This window comes from Sardina pilchardus, chromosome 2, assembly GCF_963854185.1.
Source record: "Sardina pilchardus chromosome 2, fSarPil1.1, whole genome shotgun sequence".
Taxonomy (NCBI): Eukaryota; Metazoa; Chordata; class Actinopteri; order Clupeiformes; family Clupeidae; genus Sardina; species Sardina pilchardus.
The window spans coordinates 4,959,222-4,974,705 of NC_084995.1; the positions used below are offsets into that span (position 1 = coordinate 4,959,222).

Sequence of the window (15,484 nt, forward strand, 5' to 3'; positions counted from 1 at the left end):
TCTAAAAAAATGTTTTATAATGTTGTATTGTTTATGTGGACCACTTTTGCACACAACTTGTTATATCTTTACTTTTCGCCAACAAACCCTGTGCTACAATACCAGAAATGTTAGTTTTATGGGCAAAACACCAAATTTGACCTTTTCGGAATTTGACCTTTGATTAGGGTCACTAAAGTCAAGAAAAAATTAGGGTCACTTCAAGAAAAAATGGAAACATGTTTTTTTTTGCTCTTAAGAACCTATGGAACAAAGATTTAATACTCTCCAAAAATGAACATGCGATTTCCATAGGACCCCAAATTAGACACATAGGCCCCCTGATAATGTGGTGTATTCTGAAAGAATTAATTGAAACATATGTGGGTAAGCAGGTGATTTACTAGTCCCAGAAAACAAACTGATTGTATAACACAAGAAAAGAATATAGGCTAACAATATGACTTGCAGTGTCAAAAAGAATATAGGCTAACAATATGACTTGCAGTGCAATTATAATAATATAATATAACACAACACAACACAACACAATACTAACATCTAAATCTCTACATTAAGCTACACTCGTCTTATTCAACCTATTTATTTATGTGCCCTGGCAATGATAAACTGAAAATGTTACACATACAACTGTGGTAGATGTTTTAGGGGGGAAGTGTAGGGTTTTTTAGACATTTTAAGTAGTAGTCTCCATCAAAAAAGTCACTTTGTTAAGTTATATTTCTTTACATTCTACATTAGAGAAAAAAACTGAATACCTGAACAAATACATATTGTTTGTGTGATAACTATCAAACCATGCTACTCTTGATCTATGCATGTTTTATCCTTGAAAAATAGATAGCTCCACAGAATACCACTGAGGTATTATAATCTAGATGTTTATTGCATCAACATAGATACAGTACACACTGAAATATGTGTCATTCACCTTGTAGCTGGTAATAAAGGCATTTTTGCTGTTACATGAACATAGAAAAAAAAGAAAAACAATTATCCAACTACAGTATAACCAATATGGACCTTTCTGTGTTAGCTACAGTACATCATTTGAGCTTTCTTTATGTTTTGTATTGACATAGTAATGGCATTCTGATTTGGTAAAACGTTGCTTACGTAGCCTACTGTAATTCGCTATATTATTTGCATTTCTTTTTCTGGTGATTGTTCTTATACTCAATGCTTGTCCTATATTTATTCTTATTTCAAGTTAACTGTTCATATTATTTGTGATGGGTGTTAACCTACAGACTGTTATAATTGTCACCAAGCTTCAGCAACTTAGTTTCTAAGCAAAGTAGTACGATCCAGCTGTTCAGTCATGACACCGGTCACTATGCAGGTCCTCTGGAAGCTCTTGCAGTGGATCTCCAATTCAATATCAGATGCTTGCTTGCTTGTCCTCTACGAAAAGCAGAAATATGCATTACTTTTCATAAAAATAACAAGAGCGAGAGAACAAGAGGTCAATTTATGATGTTGCAGGTCTCACATACACTTGCATTTACAGTTGTTAAAGGGAAATTATGCAGAATTGGCGATTTCATCGCTGGTTTCGCTTTCGTTTTCGCTCGTTTTATGCTTGCATAATTCTCTGCAGAGCTTCCCCTACAGCTTTAGCGTGTATATTTTACAAACTCCTCAATCGGTCAGTCTGCCTTTTCATGAGCATGATCAAGACTTCACATGAGACTTCCTAGACCATGGGTGCGTCCCAAGGGCTCCTGAAATTGCAAGTGTGGTTCTACCGCTACAGACCACTAGGGTGGCCGAAAAAAAACATTGTTCGTCCGGTAATGACTCATTTATATAACAGTATCAAACGAATTGATTAACTGGAACATGTTGCATAGTGTACCTTTAATCATATATAGGCCTTTTTCACCGACAGAGAACCGGCTCCGTTCCCGTTCGCGAACCAACATTTGAACCGTTCGTCGCGTTTTCACCAAACAAAAGCCGGTTCGGAACGTGGCACCTTGGTTCGGAAGTTGAACCAAAAAATAGTTGGTTTTTCCTGCGAACCGGAGTGGGCATGTCATTGCGTCTTTCAGAGGGAAGAAGGCTAAAAGCATGAGTTTTCCGTCCTTATCAACTGTTGCCATGAGTAAACAAAACGATTCAACTAGCATTACACTGCAGACGTTGACTAGCATTTTAAACAGCTAGTTTCTGCCGTTTTTATGGGACAACTGGTCATATCATTCTCCCGTTTATGCATCTCATTAACTTTTGATTTGGCATGCACCACCCATGTTGATGACACATCCTTGGTTCTGTTCAGAACTGGTGTAAATGCGGGCTGGTTCACTAGATAGCACCACGGTTCAAAGAATTCTGAACGGCACCAGTTCAACACCAGGTTCGTTCTCGGTGAAAAAACGCTGAGACTGTACTGATGTAATTATTTGGCATATTGGTCAGAAGTCCCTTTCTTCAACAAAGAAAAGTGCCAAACTGAATGGTGCCTCTGATGTTTGCTGCAGTTTGAAAGCACTCTGGTTATGTTAATAGCATCACATGACTTTTCAGAATTTCTTGAGAGAACAATAACTCTAGCCTAGAAATCTAGACGCCGGCCCCAGCCGCGGCGCGACTGGCTGGGGCACCTGCACCGCACGCCGGCGACCCGGGTTCTATTCCCGCCCCGTGGTCCTTTCCGGATCCCACCCCTACTCTCTCTCCTGCTCGTTTCCTGTCATACTCTCTACTGTCCTGTCCAATTAAAGGCATAAAAAGCCCAAAAAAAGAATCTTTAAAAAAGAAATCTAGACGCCCCTAGCGGCAGCAAATGTAATTTGGCTGGCGGGCCAGTCTAGGCACGATCCATTGAGGCAGGGAGCTGAGAACCCCCAGCACCAGCGGGCCAATCACAGGGCTTAACATAATGGTGACTGACATGCGACCAGAAGTTGCGACGGTAACGCATCCTGTTATTTGAAAACAAGAAGATGATTCGTTTAGCGTTATCCTATTGCGTGGAGAGGGAAGGTTACGCATCCTGCTGCTACTTGAAAACAAGAAGATGATTCGTTTAGCGTTATCCTATTGCGGGGAGGGAATTTGAAAGACAACTGTTTATCCCACCCCTCCGATTGAGCCCTGTCTACGGTGAGTGTCCAGACCCTACATCTTGATGTGGGTCTGGCTCGTCAGGCTACAATAACTCTAGCCTGGGAACGGACCTGCAGAGCAATTCACAAATTTGCCAAAGGTTCGTATGGGTATTGCCAGGTTACAATAACCCCATTTTCCAGACACTAAGGTATTTCTCCTTAGAGAATCTGAACTAAAAGTTCTTTGTGCACACTGACAAAACGAAGTGGATGAACACGCTATGCGTGGAACCGACCCCGAGACGAGGAAAGGCGAAGTTGGAGAAACACGCTATGCGTGGAGCCGACACCTGAGACCTGGGAAACGTTCACCTCCTCTAAGCTAAGTGCCCTTGTTCTGTGTCAATGCAACTGCTCGGCCGCTGATTAAGAAGTTGGCCCTCTTGAACATTCTGCTCTCCGCTCACCCAATGTTCTCTCTTTCTCCCCCTCCCGTCCCCCAACGAAGTCCGCCTCTAGCTGATTAACTGAAGTGACGTTGGATGTGTTGGCTGTTTACTGACAGAGTTACCACTAATTCAGTCCTGTTGAGGAGGCTATTCCTTAGTTTGTTTACACTGCGTGTCGTGATTGTCACCATAAGCCCTGTGTGTAGTGATTGTGCTAACATACACTGTTGCAGTGCCCACTGAGTGCATCTGGAGTGCTGTCTTATTCACGAGTGTCTCATACCCTGAATAACCACCTCTACTGCCTTCTTTAGCGAACTCATACTGAAAAGTAGCACATGGACTAGCAACCCCCCACACTGCTGTCTGCTATTAGCGAACTCGAACATTTAATAAAAAACCTATTGTTTTAAACTCTACTCCTTTTTCCTGGCATTTGTTGGGTGGGAATCGGGTTGCTCCTCTGGGGAAAAAGTGCAAGTGGCGAATAGTGCCCCCCGCCTGTGACAGTAACATACACTATATTGACGAGGCGGCAGGCTCTCAGGATCTGCTCTAATTCATCCCAAAGGTGTTCTATTGGGTTGAGGTAAGGACTCTGTTCAGGCCAGTCAAGTTCCTCCACACCAAACTCTGTCATCCATGCCTTTATGGACCTTGCTTTGTGCACTGGTGCACAGTCATGTTGGAACAGGAAGGGGCCATCTCCGAGCTGGTCTTGGTCCCTTAGTTCCAGTGAAAGAAACTCTGAATGCTTCAGCATTAACCAAGAGATTTTGGACAATTCCATGCTCCCAACTTTGTAGGAAGTTTGGGGATGGCCACTTCTTGTTCCAACATGACTGCACTAGTGCACAAAGCAAGGTCCATAAAGGCAAGGATGACAGAGTTTGGTATGGCTGAACTTTTCTGGCCTGCACAGAATCCTGACCTCAACCCAATAGAACACCTTTGGGAAGAATTAGAGAGGATCCTGAGTGCCAGTCGCCTCGTCCAACATCAGTGTGTGACCTCACAAATATACGCTTCTGAAAGAATGGTCAAAAAATCCCATGAACACACTCCTACCTTGTGGAAAGCCTTCCCAGAAGAGTTGAAGCTATTATAGCTGCAAAGAGTGTACTGACATCATAACATGGATTAAGGATGGGATGTGACCGAAGTTCATATGTGAGTTAAGACAGGTGAGCGAATACTTTTGGCAATATAGTGTATGTGCAGTGATTCAGTGCAAACATCCAATGTTGATGGGACTCAATGTCTCTATGACCTAAATCATGAACAGTCAATGAACAGTCTCCCATTTCAAAATGAGTAATATGCAAAGAGTTTCAGGTGGTCCCTTGGGTGATCAAAAATAGCTCATATTATACCCAGAGCTGCAAATAGCCCTGGATTACAGATAATGAGGTTATTCAATTACTTCAGTTCTGTCATTACTCCATTGTTTTGAGGTATATAGAACCAATGGTCTAATTTCTCCAAGTAAAGAACATGGCAAGACAAACCCTGACCAATGCTGTTAGGGACATGCCATGGTGTAAAACACAGTAGTGACTATCTTATCCTGAATTTGTTCCTTTTGTGTTGACTGGGGTAATCTTTGAATCTTGTAGGTTGCGATAAACAAAAGATTATCCAAGAGAGGTCCTGTAAAGTTCCAAAATTAGATGACAGATCCTTTATCTGGGGCTGGTTTCCCGAAGCCTTCTTAACGCTACGTAGTTCGTAACCTCTACCTTAACATGTTCACGCATTTCCCGAAAGTTTCTTTGCTATGAATGTCTTTCGTACGTTGTTCGTTGGTAAGAGTGGTCTGGAGCACACCTTCTTAGCTGCATCTTAGCAATGTTTTGGCTTGCAACGCTAGTCGCCGCCACTGTACAGCAATCTTTAGACATCTGGGCCCGTATTCACAAAGAATTTTAGGGCTAAAAGTAGCTCCTAACTGGCGAATTTAGGGAGGAACTCCTAAAAATAATGGGCGTGTCACTCCTAACTTTATGACTCCTAATTTTTTTCACTAAAAGTTATTCACAAAGCATTTTAAGCCTAAAAGTAGCTCCTAAGTCTAGGACAGTGTAAAAGAACTCGAGAGGACTTCTAACTCACTAAGACCTATTCACAACCCGCTTTTAGTGGCATTTCACGTCGCGATGTTTTGAAATGACCGTGCAGTGCAGGAGCTCGCTGTCATGCAAGGGAATAAATGTGCATTGCAACTAAGGATGCAAATGCAATAATGCCACCGACAACCAAAACCACCATTGCATGTAAACTAAATGTAACGTCTCATTGTGCCTAATTAAATTAAATCGCTTCTCCTCTTTGCAAATATAGGCTACGTGTTTTCATGCAGATTAATTTAAAACATGTTGCAAAGATACTGCTCCAGTCCATAGTGTTTCATTAAGCCTAGGCTTGCTTTACTCTTTATTCATTAAGGCTATGCCTATTTATTCATCATCTTCCATCCTTCACAGCCCGACATAGCGCACGCATTCTCACCAGCTAAGACCTAACACCTGTCACTCAACTCGTCATTGTAGGGGAGGTTTGCCATCATTCCCGCGTTATAATCACCAGCCAATCAAGGTGGTCACTTTCATCAAGCTCGTGCATGAGTAATGACGTCAACCATAGCAACGAAGACTCACTTTTAGTTTAGGAGTGGGCGTTTCTCCTTACTAAAAGTAGGTCTGAAAGGCTTTGTGAATAACTTTTAGGGGAAAACTCCTAACTAAAATCTTCTAGCGCGATTTAGGAGTACTCTTAGTGGTAAGATAAGATGCTTTGTGAATACGGGCCCTGTTACGCATGCAGCTATCATATGATACAAAATCACTGCTTTGGTTTGCCAATGATTTTATGTATGTAGGCTAATTAAGAAAATAGTTTCTGGAAATGTTCTCACACATAATGAAACGTGCATGCATTTGAAAATAATTAAAAGCGTTATCCTCTTATTTCTTGCTTCCCCCCCCAGTCCTACAATGTTTAATGTGGGGGCTTGCTTTCATGTTAAATGTTAACCAAAGGCACACACAATACTGAATTAAATGAGGATGTTGGTCTACCAGCTGTGATTAAAAAAAAAAAAAAAAAATTGTATGTGTTTGTTCCTCCAAGCAAACATATACGTAGGCCTACATGTTACCGCCTCCTGCATCCAGACGGTGATACGAATCACTCCCAAAATGAAATAGTTTCTTCCTTGGGTCATTTCAGACCTTCTCTGGAAATATAATCGAAATCCATCCTTAACTTTTAGAGTTAGCCTATCTTGCGAACAAACAGACAGACAGACAAACAAACAAACTAGAAAACCACTCCTCTGCATTCTATCAAACCTGAAGCGTTCGAATATTTTTTTATCCATGCGGGAAACAAACTAACAAACCATCAAACAAACCCCAATGAAAACATAACCTCCTTGGCGGACGTAATAAAGGGTAGGCCTAGATAATTGATTTTCTACTTTTTATCATTGTATGCTAATAAATTCATCCACGCTGAAGTTGCAAAACATCTGCCTCAAAGCCTCGTTAAATTTCTATGGAAGCACACCAGCGCGTCATACATTCTGAATTTAGTTGGCGCGATGGCGACAGAGGTGTGTGACGGGGCGAGTAGCCACCGTCACGGCAGTGAGCTGCCATCATATGTGTGTTGTCTATGTCGGGTTGCAATGCATGTATATGTTTGTTGAATGTGTCTATGTTTCCTGTTTATCCTTCTACCGTTTATATCAGTCATACAAGTCATTCATCAGACCCTTCCCCGTTTCTCCCGTAGCTGTTATATGTAGGCCTACAAATGATCAAACACCATGGCGAGGCGTAGGCTACGCTAATACACCTAACATCACAACTCCCGACAGTTTAAAACATTCACCAATTAATCACATTATGTCTGTTAAAATAATCACACGTCTTGTCATAAATGTTCCGTTTATTTAGTTTTAAAGAATTATCATTAGGCTATCAAGTTGTCACGTGTTTGTCCTACCCGGTGTCCATTGTCGCGTCTTCAGTCTGTTTGTATAGGAGTGAATGCTGCGTCTTTTTAGAAAACATTTTGGGACTTCCTGGGTCACCTGGAAGTTCGTTATTGTAATGAATTGTAATTCCTAGTTCCTACTAGTTCCTTGTATTTTCTAGTTCTTTGGAATGTTGTTTTGGGCTGTTCTAAGCTTATTTATATTTATTGTCTGCAACAACCACCCCTGCTGAGATTTCGTATAGCCTATTGCTTGGTCCAATTTGAGGGGTGCGTTCAGGAGTATTTAAACTGGTTTGTTCAGTCTGATAGGGGGGTGCTTGGTGTTGAGACGTAAGTCTTGCGTTACTCCACTATTTTATTGACTAGTTCAATTAGTCTGTGTAGTTGATTGTTATTTTTGAGCCTTGATTGAATTCATATTGTTTAGACTGTCAAGTCAGTTTATTTGGTTTAGCAAAAGTGTTTATTTTGATATTTTTACTTTTGTTACAATTTCTTTATTTTTGCCCTTTGGGCTAGCCTGGGTTTTCCCATACTGCCTTGCGCGGTGATTTCAATCCCGCTGCTAAGCCAGTCTGGAAACTAACGCCCAAATGTTCGCCTGATGTTGGCGAACCAATCACAGAACATCCGAGAAGTTTCCGTTGCCTTCTTGCGTCTACATTCGACGCCAAAGGATTTACGGCAGCCCTTAGCGTTGCATACGAACGAGTTGGGTGAGCTATGCGTATTTGATAGACATCCGTGGCGCCCAATGAACGGATCTGGGCATTTTTTTCAAATACGAGAAGTGGTAGGCGTTAGCCAGGCTACCTTTGGGCCTTAATTGGGAAAAATGAATACCCATCCTCATTCATCCTTTTACTGAGGTGCTAATTCCATCAACCTCACACCGCTCCGACCACACCTACCCTGGCCTTTACTATTTAAGCTTGTATTTACAGTTTTACATGTTATCCATGTTTTACAATAAGTTGATTTAACTGTAGGCTATTGTAGTGTAATTATTGTCACTGGCACTTAAATGGGCTTAGTTTTGGAGCCATATTTTGGATTTGGAATGAATACCTCTGTTTTTTTACAGCCACATCATTCTCGTTATGCATGATTTGTTTTGGTTGTTTAAAAACACATTTTTTTTTTATCCGATTCATCGATTAATTGATCGATAAAGTGCTAGATTAATCGATTACAAAAAGAATCGATAGCTGCAGCCCTACGTGAATGTAATGAGGGCAATATGCTATATGAGCAATGTTTATTTTGTGCAAAGAACGCTTTCATAATACTGTCATGCCTCCCCGTAAAATAAAAAATCGATTTCTGAGCAATCGATGTCACCTAATCCAGCACCTTAATAGTGGACAGTGCCTTGTACGACGGTCGTAAGGAGCTTCTCGTAAGAAGACTCCTAAGTGATAGTTCGGGAACCACGACTAAGGTAAACAACTTTGGTAAGTTATACCTTTGGAGTCTTCGTAGCTTGCTACGTTATCGGGAAACCGGCCCCAGGTCATTACATAAAGCAGGCTGGATATTTGGCCCCGTTCACACATACATGTACACGGGTATCTTGAAATATGAGTCTTGAATTGGATACCATACAGGAGTTTGCTAGGATCTCAAAACCGGATTATGAACGTACGTTGCCATAGAGAAACACATATAATGTTGGATTATGAACATAGGCTATTATGCCACAAAAACCCCCACAAAAACATGATAAGTGGAGCTAAATGAAGTTATTATTTTGCTGTCACTTCGTCTGTTTTATGACGATCACGGGTTCACGAGTAAATCAAACAACAGTGGTAGCCTAAGCTATATGACATTATTATCTGTTTGTCACTTCGTCTGTTTTTATAACACAAAAGGATCGATGTATTTGGTATCACTGGAAAGCTCTGTCTCTCCTCATTTCTCTGATATGCGTGGCATGTCTGTGCGATCCCGGGTTCATGAGTAATTCAAGCGAGAGTAATGGATGCCAGGGTGGACGCAGAGCAGTATACTGTAAATATGATATACTTTGATTTAATTTCATTATTTTTTTCATACTCGATCGTACAGACAAGTGTCTAGTATTGTTGGAAAGCCCCACTTCTGCTCTTTCGGGCAATCTCGTTGCAACTAATACTCGCGGAGCAATGTAACTTTGCCCTGCAAGTGGCAGGGACAGATCGAGGTCCCCCATCTGCGCCCCTGACATTGGTGCTCAGGCCCTAAAAATCCTAGGATTTTCAGTCCTCTCACCTGCAGCAGGCCCATTCAAAAAGCCACATTTTTCAAATTAATTTGCATTTAAAAGAGCCACTCACTCAAGAAACACATTTAGTCTGACTTTTTCCCCAATTTGTAGTGAAGCTAAATAAAATTTTTGAATGTTTTCCTTACTTTCATGTAGCCAACACCTTTGTTTTCAAGGTTCAAACTTCAAAAGTCTTGGGTTGATATATTTATAGTGTGTGTGTTTTTTACAAGGCTTGAAGACTTTTGAAAATCGTTTTTTTATATACATAGCTGTGTTTACACTGAATTATAATAAAAACTGATTTCATTACATCCATATAACCATATGTGCCACTATTGATAGATGTTTTTAGTTAGATGAAAAACTTAAAAATGTCAAGGTGTAGCAGACTGCCTCAAAGTGTCTGAGGGCCAGATGTACTAAGATTAGCGATCGTAACGTTTTTTGCCAACACGCAGAAAGCACACACTATGATACTTCAGTTTACGTCCTATTTACCAATCCTGAAATTCGTTGGGTAATCTGCGCCATTCTCCGCCCCCTAACGCAGTTTGCGAAGGACAACAACTGAACAACACTTCAATCAGAAGCGCAGTTGAATGAAGCTAAGTGATGACAACATTAAAAGGAATCCGACGTTTAGCAATCATGAAATAATGCAATGCATAATGTCAACAAGCAGGAAGATCATTTAGAGCAGTAGTTCTACTCAAACTAGGCTTACTTGTGCACGTAGGCTACGGAAGATTTATCAAATCTAACAAGTAGGAAAGTTTAAGCGGATGGCGTGAAAGTGAAAGTAAACGTTCGAAAAACCACCGAAAGTTAAGGTTGCTTTGGATGTAGTACAAAGACGCAAAACTGGTGGTCTAATTAGCGATTTTGTTGTCTTTGAATGATTCTCTTATAGATGCATTTTACAGCAAACCGCATTTACCACCTGCTTTTACAAGACGGAAATATTTAGGCGCAAAATAGACGTGCGCTTTCATGGGCAGTTTTAGTACATACAGGGGAATACATAAGTAGGCGCATTTAACGCTTCTCCTCCCATCTTTTTACACGAACCTCCTACTATCAGCTGACACTCCCATAAATCCATATGCATGAGACGGAAAAGCGCAATTTGCCATTTTCAGCTCCCGCAACAGGCAGTCTGCGCCTTCACCTCATTGCGGCCTGTTAATACATACCTCGCCATCTTTCTATGCGCACGCTGCAAAACAAATACGAACAAAATATGCCTGAAGTAGGCACAAAAGCGTTAGTACATCTGCCCCTCAGTGTCCCCGGACCTCTTAAAGGGTCACTGCACCCTAAAATAGGTTTTTTGAGCTGTTGATTGATTGAAAATACTCATAAGTGGTGAACTGTACTATTACCAGGGTTAATATTGACAAAAATCGTGTTTCTCGACAAAAGTAACATTTCGTCTGATTTTGTATTGGAGATATTGCTCTCTCGCGCATACTACCGTTTGAAAACATGCCATGGCATGTTGGTCCAAAATACTATTGGAATGCTGACGTTGTCCTGCACTTCTAGTCCGACACTACGTCACCGGGTCGTTACAAATTAGGACTGAAACGCCCCAACACCTGCTGCCCTGATTAGCCTACCTGTGATAAGCCATGTCTGCAGCACTTGTCCCAGATTGACACGAAATCACCATGGTTGATTGGTTGCAGCAGTGCTGCACTCTCTCCAAATTTCAGAACGTCTCGCCCAGAGCCATAGATAGAGAGAGTTGCGACACTCTTTGATGTTGCCGCCACGATCAACAGTTCCAAAAAAAACTGTGCTGAATGGCTGAATCGCAGGAGGGTGGGATGTACTTCTGATGCTGGAAGGTGTAATCAATTAACTCATTGACTACTGACCAAGAGATTGGCTGTAAACAGTTCCAAAAGCCCCATAACGAGGAAATAGCCTGGAAAAAGCCCTGCCATTTTTTCCTATGGAGGTCTATGGGAGTGTCGCCACTCTGTTTTATCTACCGCTCTGGTCTCGCCCATTTTGAAAGCCGTTTTCAGAAATGTGAAGTGGGTGGAGTTATGGGGTGAAGTGACTCTTTAAATCAGGGGTATAATGACTTTTCCAAGCCTGTTATTCTAGGTTTTTTCACATTTTCAGAACCTTTGCATTTCTATTCTCATTATTTTGATGTTTTACAGCTATGTTTGTAAATAAAACTGGAAAATATTTTTTTAAATGATTAAATTGATTCAGGCTGTAAGACAAAGTAACTATTTCAAAGGGGTATGATGATTTTCTGTAGGCACTGTGTGTTGGTCTCAAGGAGGCGCATCACCTCAGCCCATTACAGCTCAGAGGGGTTACCAGAATGTAATCTTTGGGGTGGCAACAAAAAATGGGTGCAAAAGTTATCAGCTAGGGGTGTAAAAATTAACCGGTACATATCGGAAATCATTCGGAAACATTCAAAATGCGAGTGCATCGGAAGGCAAACCCCTGCATCGGTTTAAATGTACTATGAATCGATAGATAAATCGATTTTAAAGGGACCAATCGGAAAACTAACGTTACAAACTAGAAATGCAATTCCAAGGAATTACCAGTGCATGAAAATGCAAAAATAGATAGATAATGTAGATATGGTTGCTAAGGTGTAGCTAGGGTAAACATGGTGGTTGCATAGTTTACAGAGAGTTGATAGTGTGAAGGTAGACATTTTAAAGCTTAAACATTCCTGTTCTAACTAATGATATCTAACAGGAATTCTAAAATGCTAACTATGCTAACAATGATAACCAGGTTGATTGGTTTACTTGGCTAATGATTTCTAACAGTTATTGTAAAAATGCTAGCTATGTTAACAATGCTAACCAGGTTGATAAGCTAACTTAGCTGGTGATTTCTAGCAGTAATGCTAAAAATGCTAACTATGCTAACAATGTTAACCACATTGATTAGCTAACTTAGATAATCATTTTTAGCAGTTATGCTAACAATGCCAAATATGCTAACAATGCTAGCCAGGTTGATTAGCTAACTTAGCTAATCATTTTTAGCAGTTATGCTAACCATGCTAACTAGCTAACTTGCTACTGAGGACTTTTATTTTGAAACATTTGTTGATATGTTATCCATGGCTGCCACTATCAGGAATAAAGAAGTTACTGTAGTAAAATCATGTTGGTTGCTATGGAAATGGTCATAAATGCTTAATTTTGATGGTTGCTATGTTGGTTGCTAGGTACATGGAGGTCTCATGTAGTTGACTGGAGGCATAGTTGATGATAACTGACAGTTGGAATGGTTGAACAGTTAAATAGTTGAGTAGTTTCAATGGTTAAATGATTTAATAGTGTATTATTGCAGTGAAGACTTTTATTTTGAAACGGTTGTGGAAAGAGGAAACAGGATATGTAGTCTTCACAGAGAGATTGTATGCTTAAAGCCTGAGAGAGAGAGGGCTGCTGCAGGTGGGGCTGGCCACCTGGCATAAGATTCTAATTGCTTAACGACCCAATTGTGATGTCATAGAGGCCAATGTTAAGTCTATGGGGAAATTTTAAATAGTTTTTAATTCATAGTTTAAAAAGTATAAAAGTTACAAAGTTGAAAAATACATAGCAGCATTCCCCTATTTAAGACCTACGTTGCGACGTTTGAATGAAGTTTCTAGGTTAAACGGTTCAAGCTGAATAGAAAAAATGAATTTGGTAAGCGGAATAATAATAAGAAGAAGCCTAGGAAGAACAGTACAGTGCATTTTCATGCACTGTAATAAGAAGAAGAATAGGAAGAACAGTACAGTGCATTTTCATGCACTGTAATAATAATAACTAGAAATGCAATTCCAAGGAATTACCAGTGCATGAAAATGCAAAAATAATAGATAATGTAGATATGGTCACTAAGGTGTAGCTTGGGTAAACATGGTGGTTGCATAGTACAGAGAGTTGATAGTGTGAAGGTAGACAGTTTAAAGATGAAACATTCCAGTTCTAACTTAACTAATGATTTCTATTCATGTTAAAATGTTGATTAGCTAACTTAGCTAATGATTTCTAGCAGTTTTGCTAAAAATGCTAATTATGCTAGCAATGCTAACTTTACTAACAATGCTAACCAGGTTGATTAGCTAACTTAACCGATGATTTCTAGCAGTAATGCTTAAAATGCTAACTATGCTAACAATGCTAAATTTGCTAACAATGCTAACCAGGTTGATTAGCTAACTTAGTTGATGATTTTTTGCAGTTATGTTAAAAATGCTAACTATGTTAACAATGCTAACTATGCTAACCATGTTAATTAGCTAACTTGCTAGTGAGGACTTTTATTTTGAAACATTTGTTGCTAGGGTATCCATGGTGGCCACTATCAGGAAACAAGAAGTTACTGCAGTATAATCATGTTGGTTGCTATGGAAACGGTCATAAACACTTAATCTTAATGGTTGCTATGTTGGTTGCTAGGTACACGGAGGTTTCATGTAGTTGAATGGAGGCATAGTGGATGATAACTGACAGTTGGAATGGTTGAACAGTTCAATAGTTGAGTAGTTTCAATGGTTAAATGATTTAATAGTGTATTATTGCATTGAGGACTTTTATTTTGAAACAGTTGTGGACAGAGGAAACAGTTTAACAGGATATGTGTAGTCTTCAGAGAGATTGTATGCTTAAAGCCAGAGAAACTGACAGTTGATACAGGTGTAATCAATTTAAGCCTGAGAGAGAGAGAGAGAGCTGCTGCACCTGGACTGGCCACCTGGCGTAACATTCTAATTGCTGCCGTGATGTCATAATGAGCAATGTTAAGTCTATGGGGGAAATGGTAATAGTTTTTAACTAATAGTTTAAAAAGTATAAAAGTTACAAAGTTGAAAAATACAAAGCACATATGGCATAAGCAAGACCTACGCAACAAAGTTTGAATGAAGTTTCTACGTTAAACGGTTGAAGCTGAATTGCGAGCGTTAGAAGAAGAAGTTTAATAATAATAACTAGAAATGCAATTCCAAGGAATTACCAGTGCATGAAAATGCAAAAATAGATAGATAATGTAGATATGGTTACTAAGGTGTAGCTAGGGTAAACATGGTGGTTGCATAGTTTACAGAGAGTTGATAGTGTGAAGGTAGACAGTTTAAAGATGAAACATTCCAGTTCTAACTTAACTAATGATTTCTATTCATGTTAAAATGTTGATTAGCTAACTTAGCAAATGATTTCTAGCAGTTATGCTAAAAATGTTAATTATGCTAGCAATGCTAACTTTACTAACAATGCTAACCAGGTTGATTAGCTAACTTAACCGATGATTTCTAGCAGTAATGCTAAAAATGCTAACTATGCTAACAATGCTAAATTTGCTAAAAATGCTAACCAGGTTGATTAGCTAACTTAGTTGATGATTTTTTGCAGTTATGTTAAAAATGCTAACTATGCTAACAATGCTAACTATGCTTACCATGCTAACTAGCTAACTTGCTAGTGAGGACTTTTATTTTGAAACATTTGTTGCTAGGGTATCCATGGTGGCCACTATCAGGAAACAAGAAGTTACTGCAGTATAATCATGTTGGTTGCTATGGAAACAGTCAAAAACACTTAATTTTAATGGTTGCTATGTTGGTTGCTAGGTACATGGAGGTTTCATGTAGTTGACTGGAGGCATAGTGGATGATAACTGACAGTTGGAATGGTTGAACAGTTCAATAGTTGAGTAGTTTCAATGGTTAAATGATTTAATAG

General features: G+C 39.8%; 1 protein-coding gene across 3 annotated transcripts in view; it reads right to left on the minus strand.

The window, feature by feature from the left end:
* Positions 1-456: 456 nt before the first annotated feature.
* Positions 457-15,484, minus strand: part of ca8 (carbonic anhydrase VIII) — a 166,791-nt gene continuing 151,763 nt past the window's right edge. For 2 of the 3 annotated variants that reach the window (XM_062517266.1, XM_062517252.1), the window contains exon 9: positions 1,266-1,404. Coding sequence is in view for 1 of the 3 variants with exons in the window: in XM_062517258.1 (XP_062373242.1) it covers positions 1,282-1,404 (123 nt within the window). In the remaining 2 variants the exon portion in view is untranslated. Of the gene's footprint in view, positions 1,405-15,484 lie in introns of all 3 variants that reach the window. The other variant, XM_062517258.1, reaches the window with a different exon arrangement.